Genomic DNA, 20555 nt, shown 5'->3' on the forward strand with positions numbered 1-20555 from the left:
CAATTAGAATCAAGTGGTCGCAACGTAGTCACGTATAAGTATATTTAGGCCTAACTATGTAACTTTTGTTTTGTGCATGTTGCATTTATTTTATTTTATAAGTATTCCTTTTTGGGTATATTACCTGAGATTGGCATTCATCAACAATGTCCAACAAAATGGAGTCTGCAACAATTTCATCGCCAACAAATGAAAATATAACAAGTCTTGCACTTGGAGCCATGTCTTTCGTTATGCCGATTCGGATTGTTTTCTGAGCTCCAAGATTAGAATTTAAGTCTGTGTAAGTTTGCACGATTTTTCCGCGTACTATAACCTGCAAATAACAAAGCAGGGTTGGGAATTTAAAATAACAGCACTATAGCACTAATCCACTTTATTTTCCATATAGAAAACTAAAATTGGCCAAATCGTCATTTGTTAAAGATAATTGTCCCCCTGAAAAAATAATTCTTTAAAAAAATTGTGTTGAATATGCCATCTTAATGTCCCATAACTTTGACCAAAAATTGGATAAAAAAAATGATATCTGAAAAAACTGTAATTTAAAGCAAAAAAATAGTCAAATTTGCTGCCATCCCATGGGGTTTTCGTTGAATTTAACCGTTTGTTTTGTCATTTCATAAGTGAAAACACTATTTTTTTCCATTTTGTTTTCTATGGAAGTGATTAATTTTATTAAAACTACAAAATAACCTATTCAAAGTCTGGTTTAATTAAAACTTAGTGATCATATTACACAAAAGAAAACAATTACTAAAAAATTACTTACAAAATAGCTAATACCAAATACATCGACAGTGCCAGACTTCACTACTTCTGCTTCGTAATTTTCTATAACCTAAATTGAGAAGAAAAGAATTATAAAAATAAGAAACAAAAAGCCTACCCTCTCCTTCCCTTTGGTATGCAAATGTCATCTCGAAAAGAATCCCATGAGCTTTTTTTCTAGACAGTACATTTAATACTGTATAACGAATGTAGGCTCATGTTATACGGTGATGGATCTCTAGTTTGTTTATTTACTATCTCTATGGTTTACCTGAATTTCACCAGCAGGTACACGAATTTGCAAATACGCACCGCTTGGGCTGTCGATGGGATAGACCGTAAATGTGTACACACCGTTAGACTCATCTGGATAATTATTATCCAGTGTTTTGATCTGAAATGCAATCAAGAATAGACTAGTCATAACAAAATAGGGTTACTTAACTGCTACTTGTTGGAGTGGAGCAGGGGTGGCGCCAGCATCTTCCCGACGCGGGGGCTACATTCCCCGACGAGGGGGCTATACGAGCGAAGTGAGCATCACTAGGCTGGGGGCCAGGGCCCCGCCAAGGGCCCCCGGTGGGGGCCCAGGGGCGAAGCCCCCGGAAGCAACGCGTTCTAGCGTCATTTGAGGTCTTTTTAATCACATTTAGGGTAGCCATTTTTTCCATTTTTTATAATGCATAAATAAAATACTGCGTGCAAAAAAACGATGCGCGATGACTGTTTCAACAATCCATATTTTTCAAGTTCAAAGAAAATTTAGAAAAATAGAGTTGGAGGTCCCGGAAATTGGACTTATTATACATCAAAACATGAAAAAAAAGTCCCTATCATGGTTGTGACTGAGCTAAGAAATGTTTGAAAAATAGAGATGTTAGGTTCCGGAAAATGTACTTCTTGTTCTTCGAAATATGACCAGCTTTATTGTTGGGGCTGAGCTAAGAAAATGTTTAAAACTAGAGCTGCATGTCTTCAAAAAATTACATTTTATACTTTGGAAACATCAGGCCTAGAGGCTTAAAAAACGCAAGCGTAGACCTTTTTCAGTCGGGGAAATAAGTTTATTCCTCCCAGGTGTATGCATGCGTACCATCTGGACTTCCGAGTGGTGAGAAATTCATGACATACAGGACATTGAAAATGTAATAACTTAGCTATAATAAGATGTTGGCTAAGCGAAAATGGCATGTTTTTTTGTTTAGTAATGGATGAAAAATTTATTTTAGGTGCCCCACGGTAGAGAAGGTTACTTGTAAATTAAAAAATTGGTGAATATACGAACAATTAACATAATTCGTTTTTGCTGTAGTGTAGCGTACGTCGACGCAGTACACGACGTAACCGTCAGTAAACTTCGCCTGGAAAATAACTACAGTACACATTTTTGGTCCCTGGATGGAACATGATATCACGCGATCGACCCAACGTTGAACGATTCGTACAAAGGGATACCGCCAGACAAGTGCGAACCTAACTATTGTTTAGTAGTAAGTTAGATCGCTGGCAATAATGGATGCGTATAAAGTGCATAATATCACTCTGACGTACTCTCACGGTCAATGAAACGTCGCGGTTTTCTAGGCGCTGAAGCTAGCTACGAAGTGAACGCGAACGCTTTTTACTGTATATTATATTCCCCGACAAAAAGTACCCGTGTTCCCTTCGGTAACCGTCGATAAACTTCGCCTGGAAAATAATTACACATTTTGGTCCCTGGATGGAACTTGATATCACGCGTCTCGACCCCCAACGTTGAACGATTCGTACAAAGGGATACCGCCAGACAAGTGCGAACCTAACTATTGTTTAGTAGTAAGTTAGATCGCTGGCAATAATGAATGCATAAAAGTGCATATCAGCCCTCTGACGTACTCTCACGGTCAATTGAACGTCGTGGTTTTCTAGGCGCTGAAGCTATAGGCCTATGAAGAGCCCCCGTAGCCCCCCCCCCCCCCTGGCACCACCACTGGTTGTAGGCCTATGCAAGCAGCCTACCTTTAGCTATCTAATAATATTAAATATAACAATTCACAATATCATTCTCATTACAAACATAATATTCAATTTTAATATCAAGACGATAAAAGAATTAAGAAGAATATCAAATATGTGATGTATTCCATGATTTATATTAAGTTAAGAATTAACCCCATTACCATATTATCTAAAACCCGTTTTTTTGTTCTGTATTGACAATGAAACAATGGGCCTAAGTTCAAACAAGAAGAAAACGGTGTGTAATATTGGAAAGTGAATTTACACTCTTCTTTTTTGGATTATACATATTATAATAACAACTTAGCAACATTTAATAGATCTTAAACATTTTTATACAATTATGATTTTTTATTTTACTGTTTGCCATTATTTAAATTTTAAAATTTGGTTCTCATTAAAACATAACGCAAGGACGTAGACGCAAATTATGTGAATTGGCCAATGGCAACCGATAATAATCCATTGCTTGTGATTGGTCAAATTGCGCTTCTTTCCTTGCGATGCGTTCCAGTGGGAACTTTATAGGCCTAATAATCAAATTAAAGTTACTCTGGGATTTTAAAATACTTTAGAGGTACACAAATACAAAACACAACAAATGAATGTTCATTAATGAAAATTTATATATTTTTTTATAAACACTAGTAAGATTAAACAGGCGCGCCAATTTGTATTAAATATTTTTTTAGCATTATGACACATTTTGTCTTTTTACTGCTAGCTGTAATATTTCGTCCAGTTGGAAAAGGACTTTCCGATTCACGGGTCTGCCCAACAAAGGCAGCTGACTAGTTGAGCTATTTTAGCGTGGAAACAACCTTTTCAAAAGAGCAATACGACATAATCTGGTTTTCATGATTTGTTAATGGCTTTAAACTTGTTGAGGTCAATAACTAAAGTTTAAAAATGACTTATTGATTAACAAAAATACTCCAATACTTAATTGCACCTTTTAAATGTTTATTCAATACATTTTCAGAACCTTTTGAATTTATTCTGGCATGATCTTTCTTTCCAGCTAAATTTTATATTATGTTCTCCAACTCCAATGGAGTTCCAATATTATGTTCTCCATCCATGGCACTAAGAGGGTTTTAACATCATTCTCCACACTATTTCCATCCTATTCTCTGTACTGTATCTCCACATACAGTATGGTATTATGTTCAGTATCATAGGCAAATTCAGTGTCACAAGTATCACATGTGACGCCTGGATTATATGGCCTAGGATACCGATCTCACATGTGATACAACATGTGACACTGTATTACAGAATTTTCCTATTTATACTGGACAAATTATAGATACAGCAGCATGGAGAATCTATTACTTCCCCAGCCTAAATTCGTCTAGGAGAGTGAATATATCCAACCCCAATCTCATTCTTGAGTTTTTTAGTCTACTTTTGTAGATATAAAATCTTCTGCTGCTGTAACTATTTCAGTAATTGAGACCTTAAGTTGTCCGTGGAATATACTTAATGATTCTGAACCACCGCCCTTGCCGTTGATAACGCGATTGACGATGAGACCCCACTCATCTGCTTTCACAACTTTGTTCAATTCCTGTAGAAAAAAATATAGTGAATTTCGTTTTATTTCTGCACCAGTTTAAGTAGTTTATGCACCAGTTTGTATACTTTAGTTGTAAAATGAAGTTTTGCAAGATTGTAATTATGTATTTGTCATTAAACGGCTGGTTTTATTCCTTTTATAGAACTTTCTAGCATGGTTAGGGCCTTAACTTCAAACTCACAGCAAAATGTATCACATCAATTGATATTTTTCTTTAAATTACATTTTTCAGGTAAATAACTAACAATTATTTGTCAAATTGAATAACTATTTTGATTTAAAACAAATTATTTTTTTCAGGGGGGACAATACTTCTTTAATGGAGAATATAACATGCATTTCGGAATAAAAATTATAAAATATGACAAAAATAGGAAAATACCTTTGGTACTACAGAGAAGCAGTGAATGTTTTCATTGTCCACAGATAATAACATTACAGCAATATCTGGCTTTTGCTTGCTAACTTTCTTTACAATTTCTTTTAGTAACTTTAAAACAAGACAGTTTAATTATTATAAAATAAGTGGGAGAACAAAATTAGACTATTGAAAAAGACAAGTTTGGACTTTTTGTTATAGTATTTTGTTCTTTTAAAGTTTAGTTTATTGGTCTATCTACACTATCAAACTTTATGGGACAACAAAATGTGATGTGCCCATATATGGACATGATGGACATCGTTTTACTACCATATTTTGGAATATCAATATACATCAAACTTTTTTTGTGAAACTTGATAGTATAGACCAATTGACATTTATATTTTGTCAATATAAGTACAGTGATGAAAAGAAAGTAAAAATATACCAAGCCTACTTACTATTTTGTCATTACTAATATCACTAAGCTGGTGGATGTGGTACCTTTTAGGCCTGTTTGAATCAATTGATTGTACTATTTGACGAGCAAACTAAACAACAACAAAATTAATATTTATATATAGCAGAAAAGGGGACACTAACAGGGACCAAACAAATACCCCTTTCTTTCACATTGGCTAGTAAAACTGTGAAGTTTACACACACCGGTGTGCACATCATACACAATGCTCATGTCACTCCTGAATAGGGCTTTGACGGAGTGTTAAAACATTATTGCCTATCGTTCGTTTTATGAGGAAGAACTTCACCTTAATAGGATTGTCTCTTGAATTGAGTTGTCCCAAAGGAGGGGTTCCACTGTGTAAATATTCTGCAGTTTTTAAGGATGTTCAGATGCTAGTAATGGTTTCTTACCCAGTGACAGTCTAAAGCTCAACACTATCAAACTTTATGTGACAAACAAATTTGATGTGCCCATATATGGACATGATGTCATACCAATATACCATATTTGGGTACATCACACTTTTTTGTCGTCGGTTGATAGTGTAGACATAACTTTACACCAATCAGGTTTTTTTTAATAGTACTATATCAATTGTTAATATTCTACAATTTAATTTTAAAATAAAATCTTTATTAATTTGTTTTATGAATCTATAGAATTCTAACCTCATCAACTTGTAATGTGAAAGATTTCTTTATAGCTTTATTAACTTTTTCTTTACATTCTAATATTTCCTGTCTTAATTCCATCTTTGATACGAGGCACATCAACGTTTTATCGACACTTTTCGCAAGTGAGTCAAGTTCATGTAAAAGTCTTGGTGAGTCTACTACCTATGATAAAAAACAACAAAATGCCCAAAATATGACTCATATGACGGAGTGTATCCTAGTTCCTAGTAAAAGGGTGAGCTATTTTTTAAACTTTAGGTGAACTTGATGTCAGCCCCATTATACAGTTTAGTTATAAACAATAGGATACCTTGTAGGTAAAATGAATTATATAGGTAGTAGCCAACATATCTATAACTTAATTTTTTTTAGGATGTGCCATAGAATGTATCTTTTGGTTATATTAAAGTATATATTGCACTTCCAGTAGATAACACCCAATAGAAAACCACTTACAGTACCTTCTTAGAGTTATGTTGATTGGTTAAATACACAGATACACAGTAGTTACAGGTATGCCCCTATTGGTCAATAGTCTTAAATATCTGGTGTTATAGGTATATTGGTTAGTTTACTAATTATTGGTTTGAAAAAAAGAATATTTCCAATATACTTATACCTACAAACCAGATGAACATTTTCAATCATCTGGTGTCATAATTTGAACTGATTACAGGATAACAATTGAAATTAAAATATTGTTCAGGGGTAGCTGTCCAGGGGTAGCTGTCCAGGGGTAATTCTCCAGGGGTAGCTGTCCAGAGTTAATTGTCCAGCATTTTTATATTTCATGCTATTAGTTAGTCCAGCACCTTGTTTTGCATTTGTTCTACTTCTTCTTTTCGTTTATTTCCATTACATTCTACCTCCTCTGCTAATTCACCAGTTACTGCTTCCAGTCTTCTTACTCCACTACTGAACGCTTTCTGAGATGTTATAATGAACTTCTTGATCTCACTTGTATTTTCGACATGGCTGTTGGTTACAAAAGAATACATTTATCTTGTTGTAATAGTATACACGCCACAAAAATAGATACTATTGGATTGGTTCAAAATGTTGTGGTTTACAGAATGTATGTTAAATTCCAGAATGTATTCTAAATTCAGTATTATTTTGGGACATGCCTATATGCAGGTGATACTTTCCTGTGAAATGAACGAGGGGAAATACTGAAGGGAAGGGAACTACTAACCCCTATTAAGGTTCTGTAGGTGTCCAGTTAGGGAAGAATTATAATTCGTGTTTCTGTGCTATGGAGAAATCAAAAGCAAACATACAAACCAAAGATTTTGTAAGAGGTTGACAATGGGAAAAAGGATATTCTTGTTTTGTATTTTGTTTCTTCTAAAAATCAAAGATACTTACGTTCCTCCACATAATTCCACTGAACTTTGACCTGCACAATTACCACTAAGTAATTCATTGACTTTTTTACCAAATGTTACCACTCTAACATCATCGCCATAGGCCTCTCCAAATGCTGCTTGAAGGTTAGGAATTGTGTATGCAGTGTTGAGCGGTACATGAGATGTATCTTGTGGAAGGGCTTCTTGTATTAAATTGTTTACAATGTCAAAAATCCTTTGCAAATCGTTCATGTTTAGTGGATCCTATATTTAAACATAATAATAAACTATTTATAAAATAACTCCCATGGACTATGCAGTGTACATTCATCACCTGCAATAATTGTTTTCACCAGCAGAGAGCGAAAGCTATAAACTTTGCCTAGTTCGGTTTAGGCCAACGTTTTGTAGACAAACCATGACCTTCCGGATCTGGCAAGCAATGAAGCGTGACAATTGCGTTCGGGAATATACTGTAGCTGCATCTAAAACGTGAGGCAAATTTTTCATAATTATAGAGGGCCTACTTTATAATTACCATCAAACTTCAATTTAATCACTTTCACTATTTGTTATCAATAGAAAAAGGTAACATTAGACCTAAATAACCTCCTAAGGCTCCCAAATGATTTCAGTAGCTAATCAAGACGATTTTTAAAATGATGGATGATAATTCCATTAGTACTACCCTTTTATTTCAAGATAATTTCCAAGTGATGAATCATCTTGTTTGTATTTCAGGGTTAATTAGTCCTTTTACAAACATTGTTTAACAGGTGTCCAATAAATATTTCACCACAGCACTAAAATGTATACAAAATAACCCTGCAATATTGATTAAACTATTTTCTAAATTAAAATTTAAATAGTTTAGAATTTGTTTTTCTCTCATTTAAGTGATTAATCTATCAATTTAACATTTATTAATTACAAGATAATTAGTAAAGGTCATTTATTGATATTCATTAATTCGACTAAGTATTTTACCATAGCACTAAAGTTAAAACGTAGCTTGTCTGAAGCGACCAATGAACCCTTCTGACTGGTATCTGGTATGACCTTTTGGAGGGCAAAGTTCAACAGATGCGTAGCACTGTGGTTCCTCATTACCTTGGTTCTGTGATCCTAAATACAGAATTTAAAAAAAAAAAAAAATATAATTAATTGCTTTTAATTCTGTTTAGTATACCTAATTTCAAGATTTTTAATTGATAAATAACAAATAAATTTGTATAAACACATATTTATTGAAGGTTCACCTTAGGATTAAATGCTTTTTTAAATGAATAAATAAAAAAGGTCTACTGGGTCAAAATCTAGATAAAAATAGAGGGCACTATACAGAAATCAATCATGAATGCAACTAAAGTATGTGATGAGTAGTTGAATACTACATTTGTTTAAATTAAATGTGATATATTTTTATTCAATTATGTTGTTTTATGTAGCAATATAAAAGTTGTTATTTCATGGTTTTTACCGAATCAACTTGCAATGTTACTTCGTCTGCCACTTTCATTGTTGTATTAGACTTGCCACTATGTAACACATATCTACTATATGATTGCACATCACTAACATCTAAGCAGGTATTTGATTGGTTGTTTAGAACATCACTAACATCTAAGCAGGTATTTGATTGGTTGTTTAGAACTATACCAACATCAGCAACCTATTTAAATATACAATGGTCGTAAACAGTTAAACACTGTCAAATTAAAAGTTTACCATTAATTAATTTAGTGTAAAGAGTAAAACAATCTTGTTGCAGTATCTGCTGCTTCCTTGGAGTTGATTCTAACCTTGGCCATTAGCGCAAGCTCAGTGGCTTAAAGGAATGGACAACAGGCTTCATGTTGTTTGAAGGGTGTGGGTTAAAGTTGGGCTAGTATCTGACTAATCAACAAAACTAGTTACTTTTCATAGTAAAGTAGTAGTAGCATTAACAGGACATATTCCAGACACAACTAAGTGTCCTGTTATTAAGTATATAGTGTTAAAACATTGCCTTTTGTTTCGCAGGAGAGTGTACCCTTATTAATTAGAGTGTCTTAAGGAGTTCTACTGTAGTAACAATTATCATAATAGCTACGTACTTGTCCACCAGCCTCTGCATAAAAACTAGTACTAGTTGTTATAATTCCGCATTCAACACCTTTATCAACTTCAGTTACAAATTCATTACCAGTTTTGATTCCAAGTATTTGCGTTTTTACGTCTGAAATAACTGAGAAATAATAAAATCAAAATTATGACAAAATAACTATTGTTGATTGTTGATTGCTTCCTAATATATCATGATTACTTACTATGTTTGTTTGTTAGTGGATTGTATTTGGTTTCATAGACTGATATTGTGTTTGTGACAGGGACTTTCTGTTTCCTTAACATTTCAATATCTTGACCAGAGAGGGCAATCTTTCTCATCTTCTGTTGGTTCTTTATGCCACCTTGAGCAGTGATCTAAAATGTTTGGAAACAACACATTTATAATTTCTGTAGGGTAGTAATCATAGTTTGTCATTCTTTGTGTTTTGCGATAATAATATCATCATTATATCAATTGGATCAGGAAGCCATCTCAGAGATTTTGTAGTCTAACGTAATAAAGGAACACCAAATATTCACCCACCTCTTTCGATTTTCTTCTTTCCTCTTCATATTCTTCCAAATTAATGCTCACATTATTTTCTTTAGCTATTTTGTTAGTAAGGTCGATGGAATAACCAAATGAATTATGCATTTTCCAGGCTACTTTCCCTAAAATTAAACAACAAATAATCTTTCTTTTATAGTGAGAGAAATGGGCTGTAAAGGAAGAAAAGAGTAGGAATATTAAACATATGAAATATTAAAAAGGTAAAGCAAACATTAGAGAAAGGTAGGTACAGGAGAGAGACCATTGGAGCACCTACTGAGTCACAATTACCTGATACATTTTTTTGTGAGCCTAAATTTGAAATGTGTTTCTTTAAATATTTTTGTCCTTTTGTTAAAGTTTTCAGGAACTGTTTCTCTTCTTGGTTGATGACCTGCATCACAGACTCAGGATTGCTCTTCAGTTCAGGAAAAGCTCCTCCCTACAAAATGAAAACACGACTCAATAATACATGGAGTGGAGTTGTGGTTTGGTGGTTGATGATGCTTGGCTACCAAACCAATTTACGACCACACTCCCAAAGACTATTAATAAGACTTTGTTTATGTAGAGCATTTTGTTTGTACTGTATTTTTGTCTTGTGAACAGGATTGCCACCTTTAAGAGAAATATTGAATGAACTTATGGTTTTCCTTTTTTTTGAAAAATGGCCAAATTTGCCTAAATATATAAACAAAACAAAATAATAATTTTTTAATTATACTAGTGGGTACTACTATACTACAGTTTATAGTCCTTATCCGAGAAGACTAGTTCTACCACCAGAATCATGGAGCGAGTGAGTGTTACTGTTCCACTGTCTTAACCGCTTGGCCACTCACTCGCTCTATATATACATTGACAACTATGAATAGAATTTGAAATAAAAAAATAAACAACTGAAAACAACTGACCAAAGACTCTACAACTATCGGTACAAGACTAGCAAGTGTGCCTGTGGGAGTATTTAGTTTCTCTCTTGCATATCGCACAGCTCTTCTTAAAATTTTCTTGACAACATACCTAAAAATTATCAAGATATGAACAGATTACTAACAAATCTTGTTTTTAAACTCCACACAGGGGTGTACATTCCCCTACTTATGCAATCACATTTGCCCAATTTTTGTGAATAGATGATCAGAATTGTATTAGGCCTAAAAAAAAAAATTGTTTGTTTGCTGTCAAGTTTTTTTTTTTTTGGTAGGGGGGCGGGTGGAAAAAAGTTTTTTTTTTTTTTTTTTTTTTTTTTTTTTAAATGTTAATTTCTCTGTTAATTGCTCGCGAATTTGAGAGTAACAAAACACACTGAATAAAACAACGAGCTCAAACATCTATTCATAATTTGTTTCACACTTTAATTCTGTTTTGGGCACGTTAGGCCCCGTGTCTACTAAACTAGCCTAGGCTAGGCCTATTACTACACAGTAGGTCGTTGTTAGCAGGCCTAATCCAATATTTTAATTTTTAGAAGTTAGTGTACCGTATATTTCGGTGTATAAGTCGCACCTGTGTATAATAAGACGCACCCGACCCCTAACTGAGAGTAAAATATCGGTATTTTGTATATCGTCGATGTATAAGACGGCCGCGCCCAGTAGCCTCAACAAGAAGGGAAGTCCCCCATTCCGTCAGTTCTTTCTAACTTGTTATGAATGAGTTTCGCACCCGCAACATCGAGTGCATGACCGCACGTGTGTGTGGGCTAGCCTCGCTCGATCCTTTTATCGAGAGGCGCACGTTTTCACGGACAATCGTATTCGATTAGTATCTATGTATCCTGAAGTGTGTACGCTAGGAGGTCTATGCTATAATCAACTGGAGAATATACTAGTCGAATACTGTGTAAACAATGTGGTTGCCAAGAAGGGCTCGCTCGCGCTGGGGATACGACGGTCGTGCGTATAACTATAATACTATTCCAATCGTAAACGTCGTTTTCAAATGAAATTTTATCGGAGCGCCTAAAAAACAGCTCCATAATGAACAAATCTTTTCATCATATTTAGTACAAAATCACGCTAAAATGCCTTGAAAACTAGCAGGTTGCTGTTACGCTAGTACACTGTACTAGTAGCTAGGCTAGGCAACTCTTTAGACTTTAGTAATACTAATAAATAGGCCTTACCTTAAAAAGCCCAGGCCTAGCCAACGAGGTGGCGATATCTGTGTGTTGAGGCATTTATGTTCGGTGTATAAGACGCACCCTTAATTTAGAGGTTAAATTTGCGTGTCAAAAGTGCGATTATACACCGAAATATACGCTACGTTATTATTGTTATTGTTTCATCCTCGCACACTCGATTTTTACACCTTTTCGGCCAAAAAAAATCATTTAAAAAAAAATTTTTTAAAGCGCCCTCAACGTAAAAAAAAACTTTTTCTTATTTCCGCCCCACATTTTTGGCGAAATTAGGGGCGGCGGATGACAGCAAACAAACTATTTTTTTTTTTTGGCCTTATTTGCTTCCTATATTTGAACATATTTACAAACATTTTTGAAGGGTAGTACAGTATACACTTTTTTTACTCCTGCTAATTTGGAGATAGTTTGGAGTAAAAGGTAAAGTTTAAAAAGACATATGATAACATGTGAAGAGAGAAACCATTAGAAATAAATTGAGTGATGGATGGAGTAACTGACTGCTTTTTAGTTGTTTAACAATAAATAATGTAATAATTACCCCTGATTATGAAAGTCAGGCCTAGCACCATCAGTGATACAGACAGTAAGCATTCTAGCATGGTCAGCCAGCACTCTATATGCCATGTCAACACCATCAACATCATCTAGGCCCACTTTACCACAATATGGTCCAATTCCGGATACCTTTAAAAAATGTAACAGTTTAAAAAAAATGATTGTATATTACATCTTTACGTTAGTGAATAAGTTTTCTAACATACCAAAAAAATAGTTGAGAATATTCTTTTGTGAGGAAATCATTGTTTTTTTCAAATGGCTGTATGTGTGAAAAGACAAATTGGATACCTGTTCAATTGCGGAAATTATAGGACGAAAAAGATCAGTATCGTAGTTTGAGTATACCCCTTGTAGTATGGATACAAGGCGTTCCAATCCCATGCCGGTATCAACGTTATTGTTAGGCAACTTTTGAAGTTCTCTTTGACCATTTCTGAATATAAAAAAATATCTCATTTACATATTCTTTCAACATTTCTCCAATTTTCTTAAAATTATGAAACGAATGAATTCCAATGACAAACCTGTCATATTGCGTAAAGACTAAATTCCAAAGTTCAACAACCTCCGGATCATCTTTGTTGACTAACTCTGATGCATCTCTGTCACCACGACAATCAAAATGAATCTCAGTACATGGACCACAAGGTCCTGTGTTTCCCATCTCCCAGAAGTTCTCACTATTACTAAATGGTAACACTCTATTTTCAGGTAATCTGAAAAAAAAAAGACAATTATTCATCAGCCAATTGTATTCTTCTACAAGTAGACAGGTACCAGCCTTGTTTGTCTGTGTAGAATATACCGGTGTTCACCGATAAAAATCAATATATTGTTAAATTACGATTTCCTCCAATGAGCTCTATTAAGAAACTATTTATTGTATAGATTGCACATCTGTCAGCTTGATAAAGCTTTTTTGGAGCTGCAGTAGAAGTTATTCAAAACAGTTCTTTGTTAAGCTCTGTCTACACTATCAAACTAGTGTGATGAGCCTAAATATGGTAGTGATATGACATCATCATGTCCATATAATGGGCATATTATATTTTTTTTACATATACATTTTGATAGTGTAGACAAAGCTATATATGCACAATCTTTAACAACTTAGGTAGACTAGATCCTAAGTTTTGTGATTACCCAAGTTGATGCCATATTTCTTTAGTTTCAAGATCTGCCTGAAGGTTTTCAGTGTCATTTCCTTGGAAGTAGGTCACATATAAACGGTCTTTTGGCATCTTATAGACATTTGTAAGTAGATCCCATGCCATGTGTATTGCATCTTTCTGAAAAAAATATGTCAAAACAAATTAACAAATTTCGCTTATACTATGTTTCTAAGCACTTACACACAAAATTATCCTCCATTAAGTATGTATTGTAGCACCACTAACTTAAATGGAACTATTTTATGTTGCTCAATCTACATTGACAAAGAAGGGTTAATATCAATAAATAATGCTTTACTTTAAGAAAAAAAAAACAGGCCTAAATTGAAACCGAGAGTACATACGGTACCTTAAAATAGTCTGCAAAAGACCAGTTGCCAAGCATCTCAAAGAAGGTGTGATGGTAGCAATCTTGTCCAACCTCATCCAAGTCATTGTGCTTGCCTCCAGCTCGTACACACTTCTGACTGTTCACCACACGTCTATGTTTAGACATTCTAGAATCAGGATGAACTGTTCCTTGGAAAATATCTTTAAACTAACAATAAAGTAATAATAAATTGTAATGTTTAATTAATCATTAAAAATATTATTTTGAATAACTGGACTAGCAGTGGGAGAAGTGAGTTTGAGACCTGTCTTAGTGATATATTGCCTGCATTCTTAGACCAGATGCTTTTTATCGATTGTATGAGAAATAAAGATGTTGGTCCAGTCCATAAAATACATAAGTGCATGATGCTAAAGAACTCGGTAAACTATTTGAAGAGTAGGGTATCTATCCTATCTCACCCATCCTATCTCTGGTAGATTAGCTGCAATTTACACTTTTTAAAGATGACTGGCAGGGCTAGATGTTTAGAAAGAACAATAAATTCAACTCGTGAGGTACTAACCTGGTTCATGCCTGCATTTGTGAATAGCAGGGTTGCATCGTTGGACGGAATTGTTGACGAAGATGGCACAAAAATATGTGAATGTTTGTTTTTAAAATAATCTATGAACGTTTGTCGTATGCACGATGAATGTAATGTTGTTGAAGGTTTGGAATGTGTTTCAAAGTGTCTTAATGATGACCATCCGGTCACGCGATATATGCTTTTTTTGTAAATATACTTAGTGAGCAAATACTTAAGTCTTGTATTAGGCCTAAGTAGCATTATGTATCATAAAATGTTTTCGTTTTGTTTATTAAATTATAATATTTTAATTTTTTTCTTAAATTTATTATTTTATCTGAAATAAAAAAGAAATAAAAAGATTTCTATAAAAACACACATATACACCAACAAATAAAACTTTAGCGACGAATAAAAAAAATCTAGGCCCAACTAGCGGGTGTCACGAAAGCTCAGACCACGAAAGCTCAGACCCCCTAATTAAGACCTAAGATCACGAAAGCTAAGACCCAACACCTAAAAGATTACAAATATTTATCTTTCGCACCTGCCTTGTATTTTAACTCCCAACAATTATTCTGAATACCACACCTTGGATCCCCACACCTTAGAATTGGCACTTTCATGAAAAAGAATCACATAAAAAGTAACAAATACATTTTTAAATTGAAGATTTTACAGACGTTTTTCTCGCACACAAAATGACTAGCCTACAGGACAGTAGGCCTACCCCATGGGCCATGTTCAATGTTTTTGTTTCTATGGAACGTCAAAAGAGCAAAAATTATATAGAGGGCTGAAAACTCTGTGGAGTCCATCTACAGTGTGGATGGAACAATGTAAAATTAAAATTGTAATGATAATAGTATAATCATGCAAGTACGAAGAACTAAATGCTGGCAAATAAATTTTAACTTTTTTAAAGTAAATAAATTTGTTTTGTTTCGTTTTCTTTCTGTTTTTATACTTGTACTATTATTGTTGCTCTTTTGGCGCTCCATAGAAACAAAAACATTGAGCATGGGGAGCTCGAGGAGTTACATTACAGTATACAAAGAAACACGTCTTTAAAATCAGGATGGGAAAGGATTTATTTATTTGTTATTATTGTTTCTCCTTCTGAAAGTACTTATAAGTCCTAATTTTAAAGTGTGGTATTCAGGATAAAGTTAGTCAACAAATTTGGAGTCAAAATACAAGAAAGGCAGGTGCGTAAGAAAAACATCCTCTGAAGCAACACAATGGAGTAAATATATACCAACAAACAACCCGTCAAGTTTGTTTGTTGTAAAGAAAAAATATACATTTACTCAACGGGCGAAAATAATGTGAGTTTATCTATGTTTTGCGGTAGTATTAAATTATATTTATGGTAATAAATGAAACCTACTGTGTTTAAAATTATGTATGGATAAACAAGTATTGTTTTTAAGCTGTAGTATATCTTAGTATTTGTAATCTTAGGTGTTGGGTCTTAGCTTTCGTGATCTTAGGTCTTAGGGGGTCTGAGCTTTCGTGACACCCCCCAACTAGCAGGTATGGCTACACTTCACATGTGTGTACTTGTGGTAGCCTGCCAAACACTGTATGTGCGGCTGGGCTAGGAAAGAAATGACCCACTGACACGGTTGGACCTAGGCCTAGCAATAATAAGATTATAATATAATACGATATTTGATTAAGAATGTAATACTTCCTTTATTCATTATTTATTGCCCTAAATTAACATTAAAAAAATTCAATCCTAAAAGTTAATTTTAAGAAGTAAAGTTACCACCGTAGTAAATAGACCGGGCATGCGCATATGACCGGCCGGTTGGGCCGCCGACAAGTTGAGCCGCCGGTAATTTCTATGAAACGCCCAGCGCGTCTTTTACGACATTTCGCGTAGTGATTAGAGCGGTGTCCTAGTACAAGTTCATGGTCTTTATGTGTATTGTGTCATGAAAATAAATAATATATGATTACATACTACAATGTTGGTTTGAACCACCATAAACAACACAGCAAAGGAAAGTAATCTTTCAAGGTAAAAATGCCGTGCACTCTATATTTGTCTCGCGTCGACGTGTAGGCCTACCCAAAAGACTAATAGAGTATTGATATTCTTAAAATGATGTTAAATAATTAATATCTTTTATTTACTATCTTTTAATATCATATTTGATTGAATTTTACAATTTTAATACACAAAATATTTTCCTAAAAAACGGTGATTTTATGTAATTATTTAACCCGAGGGGGCAACATGTTTACGTCATTTTTGGCTAAAAACGATCATTTTCGGTGATGTTTTAGGTCTATTATTTTGGAATCTACAAGTACAAGTCAGATTTTCATATTATAGTTCTTTAAAGTGTAATATTTAATACTATACTAAAAAGTGTGATATATAAACTTCGTTATCCCTAATGAAAATAGAACTTCTATTAAATAAAAAACGAGCACCGGCGAAAGTTAGCATTTGGCGTTTCATAGAAAATAACGTTTTTCTGGCGGCGGCTCAACTTGTCGGCGGCTCAACTTGGCCTAATCCATAGACCGGGCGCGATTTTTTTTTTCGTACATAAGTTGGGGACCCCTTCATAAAACGTCACAAAATAAACATGAATAATTCATCAGTTAAATGTGTTGTTCCGTGTGCACCCAAGCGTATAGCAACAAGAAGCGATTACACAACTGCGATATACGATACTTTCTACAGTAGGCCTAGGATTCTTCACGCGATTGCCTTCGCGCACTCTTCTTCACACAAAATGTGTCGAGTCGAGGCTAATCGACAGCTAGGCAAGACATTAAACTAAGTAGTAATTCATTGGACATAGCCTAAAGAAAGCTTAGACCCACAAGAATAAAGAATGTGTATAATTTGTGTACTGTATTTTTTTAAATTCTGCTATTTTATTATCAAACAATGCATGTTCTCAAAGGAACTTTAAAAATGCGCGTATATGAACACATGAGATGGGAAGATTAGACCCACGAGAATAAAAAATGTATTTTTGTGTAATGTTTATTGTTTAATTTTGCTGACTTATTACTCGGATTGTGTCATACCTATAACACACACACACACACACAGCTCTACTAGAATAGACATATGTTTAGAGACTAATAATTAGGCCTAGGCCTAATAGTATTAATAGAAACTATAATTTTAACACGTAATTCTTTAGTAATAAGTTATATTAAAAACATTATCATAAACTAAAGGCTGATTATTTCGACAATCCACACAAAACGCCGCTATTCTTCCATGAAATCGCACGCCGCAACAACAGCGCGGAGATAGGCCTAGAATCGTACCGCACTTGTGTAATCACTTCTTGTTGCTATACGCTTGGGTCCACACGGAACAAGAACATTTAACTGATGAATTATTCATGTTTATTTTGTGACGTTTCATGAGGGGGTCGCCAACTTATGTACGAAAAAAAAAATCGCAGACCGGGCGCCCGGAAGATTTATTCATGTTAAAAGATACAAAAGGTTTGATGATGTCGTAAGGGGGTGTCACGAAACCTAAGACCACGAAAGCTAAGACCCCCTAAGACCTAAGATCACAAATATTTATCTTTCGCACCTGCCTTGTATTTAAACTCCCAACATTTATTCTGAATACCACACCTTAGAATTGGCACTATTATGAAAAAGAATCACATAAAAAGTAACAAATACATTTTTAAATTGATGATTTTACAGACGTTTTTCTCGCACACAAACTGTTTGCGAATTTCGCATGACTAGCCTACAGTACAGTACAGTACAGTAGGCCTACCCCATGTTCATTGTTTTTGTTTCTATGGAACGTCAAAAGAGCAAACATTATATAGAGGGCTGAAAACTCTGTGGAGTCCATCTACAGTGTGGATGAACAATGTAAAATTAAAATTGTAATGATAATAGTATAATCATGCAAGTACGAAGAAATAAATACTGGCAAATAAATTTTAATTTAAAAATCATGATTTGTTTCGTTTTCTTTCTGTTTTTATACTTGTACTATTATTGTTGCTCTTTTGGCGCTCCATAGAAACAAAAACATTGAGCATGGGGGGAGCTCGAGGAGTTACAGTATACAAAGAAACATGTCTGTAAAATCATCAATTTAAAGGATTTATTTATTTGTATTTATGTGTTTCTCCGTCTGAAAGTACTTATAAGTCCTAATTTTAAAGTGTGGTGTTCAGGATAAAGTTAGTCAACAAATTTGGAGTCAAAATACAAGAAAGGCAGGTGCGTAAGAAAAACATCCTCTAAACCAACACAATGGAGTAAATATATACCAACAAACAACCCGTCAAGTTTGTTTGTTGTAAAGAAAAAATATACATTTACTCAACGGGCGAAAATAATGTGAGTTTATCTATGTTTTGCGGTAGTATTAAATTATATTTATGGTAATAAATTAAACCTACTGTGTTTAAAATTATGTATGGATAAACAAGTATTGTTTTTAACCTGTAGTATATCTTAGTATTTGTAATCTTAGGTGTTGGGTCTTAGCTTTCGTGATCTTAGGTCTTAGGGGGTCTTAGCTTTCGTGGTCTTAGGTTTCGTGACACCCACCAACAAACAACCCGTCAAGTTTGTTTGTTGTAAAGAAAAAAATATACATTTACTCAACGGGCGAAAATAATGTGAGTTTATCTATGTTTTGCGGTATAGTATTTAGTTATATTTATGGTAATAAATGAATCCTACTGTGTTTAAAATTATGTATGGATAAACAAGTATTGTTTTAAAGCTGTAGTTTATCTTAGAATTTGTAATCTTAGGTCTTGGGTCTTAGCTTTCGTGATCTTAGGTCTTAGGGGGTCTTAGCTTTCGTGGTCTTAGGTTTCGTGACACCCGTTTTTTTATTTTCATTTGTCCGAACTTGTCTTTTACTTTTATTTATCCAAACATGTCTTTTCATTTCATTTGTCCGAACTTGTCCTATTCATTTTTAGTTGTCCCAACTTGTCTTCTAATTTATATTTGTCCGAACTTGTCTTTTCATTATTTGAACTTGTCTTTACATTTTCACTTGTCCGAACTTGTCCGTTTAATCTTTTTGTCCGAACTTGTTTTTTCATTTTTATTTGTCTAAACTTTTCTTTTCATTTGTCCAAACTTTCTTTCTCTATATTATAAAGAATAAAGAATGTAGATATGTGTAAATAATATCAATAACGGTTGGTCTACAGATTTTGATGTAGGTCTATTAAAAGCAAATTGAACATAATGCATCTCCGTCATGCATCATCTCATTTTCTAGGAAAACAATGAAAACAATTATTTTCAAACAGAGACATTTTGTGGAAGAAGGTATTTTGACAAGAACATCCGCCATCGGGAATGTGGGTTTTAAATAGAGTTAAGCCAACAAATTGTACGATTACACGAAGCAATAGACTAATGATGTGGTGTTAGCTAAACCATTATATTTTTCTTGATGAAAGGAGTTCTTAATGACTCGTATTGAATTCAATACAGTTGGATTCTATGAGTCATTATTATTGACCGTTTGGTGGGAAAAACAATCATTATCTATACTAAAACCTTTTTCAAGGAGGGACAGGAAATAGAAAACTCATTACATGATTACGGCAAGTTTGGACAAATAAAAAAAAGACAAGTTCGGACAAAAAGAATGAATAGACAAGTTTGGACAAATAAAATTAAAAAGACAAGTTCGGACAAATAAAAATGTAAAAACAAGTTCAGACAAATAAATTAAAAAAACAAGTTCGGACAAATAAAAATGTAAAGACAAGTTCAGACAAATAAAATGAAACAACAAGTTCGGACTGCCCGAGTGGTCGTTTAAATCCCCATAAGGCAACATATCACACCTGTGCTGAGACAACTTCATTGGCTTCCGGTAACACAAAGAATTACCTTCAAGATCCTGCTATTTGTTTTCAAAGCATTTCTGAACTTATTCAACCTTATGTTACTA

General features: G+C 34.1%; 1 protein-coding gene across 2 annotated transcripts; it reads right to left on the reverse strand.

Annotated features, from left to right (window-relative positions):
• Window positions 1-2891: 2891 nt before the first annotated feature.
• LOC140047295 (alanine--tRNA ligase, cytoplasmic-like) lies at window positions 2892-15504 on the reverse strand. 2 transcript variants are annotated; one of them, XM_072092224.1, is made up of 20 exons: window positions 15203-15504; window positions 14609-14948; window positions 14062-14250; window positions 13684-13829; window positions 13065-13256; window positions 12829-12973; window positions 12521-12666; window positions 10751-10859; window positions 10128-10278; window positions 9831-9958; window positions 9508-9661; window positions 9295-9425; window positions 8679-8870; window positions 8186-8323; window positions 7218-7462; window positions 6662-6824; window positions 5844-6011; window positions 5171-5260; window positions 4731-4838; window positions 2892-4339 (listed from the first exon to the last, which is right to left on the reverse strand). In XM_072092224.1, the coding sequence occupies exons 2-20, from the start codon at window positions 14870-14872 to the stop codon at window positions 4169-4171; spliced, it is 3030 nt and encodes a 1009-aa protein (XP_071948325.1). In that variant the 5' UTR covers window positions 14873-14948; window positions 15203-15504; the 3' UTR covers window positions 2892-4168. The 2 variants fall into 2 exon arrangements, with proteins under 2 accessions (XP_071948325.1, XP_071948326.1); XM_072092225.1 differs by lacking the exon at window positions 14609-14948 and having other exon boundaries at window positions 15159-15503.
• Between the last annotated feature and the right edge of the window lie 5051 nt (window positions 15505-20555).

The sequence above is a fragment of the Antedon mediterranea genome, chromosome 4 (genome assembly GCF_964355755.1).
Source record: "Antedon mediterranea chromosome 4, ecAntMedi1.1, whole genome shotgun sequence".
NCBI lineage: Eukaryota > Metazoa > Echinodermata > Crinoidea > Comatulida > Antedonidae > Antedon > Antedon mediterranea.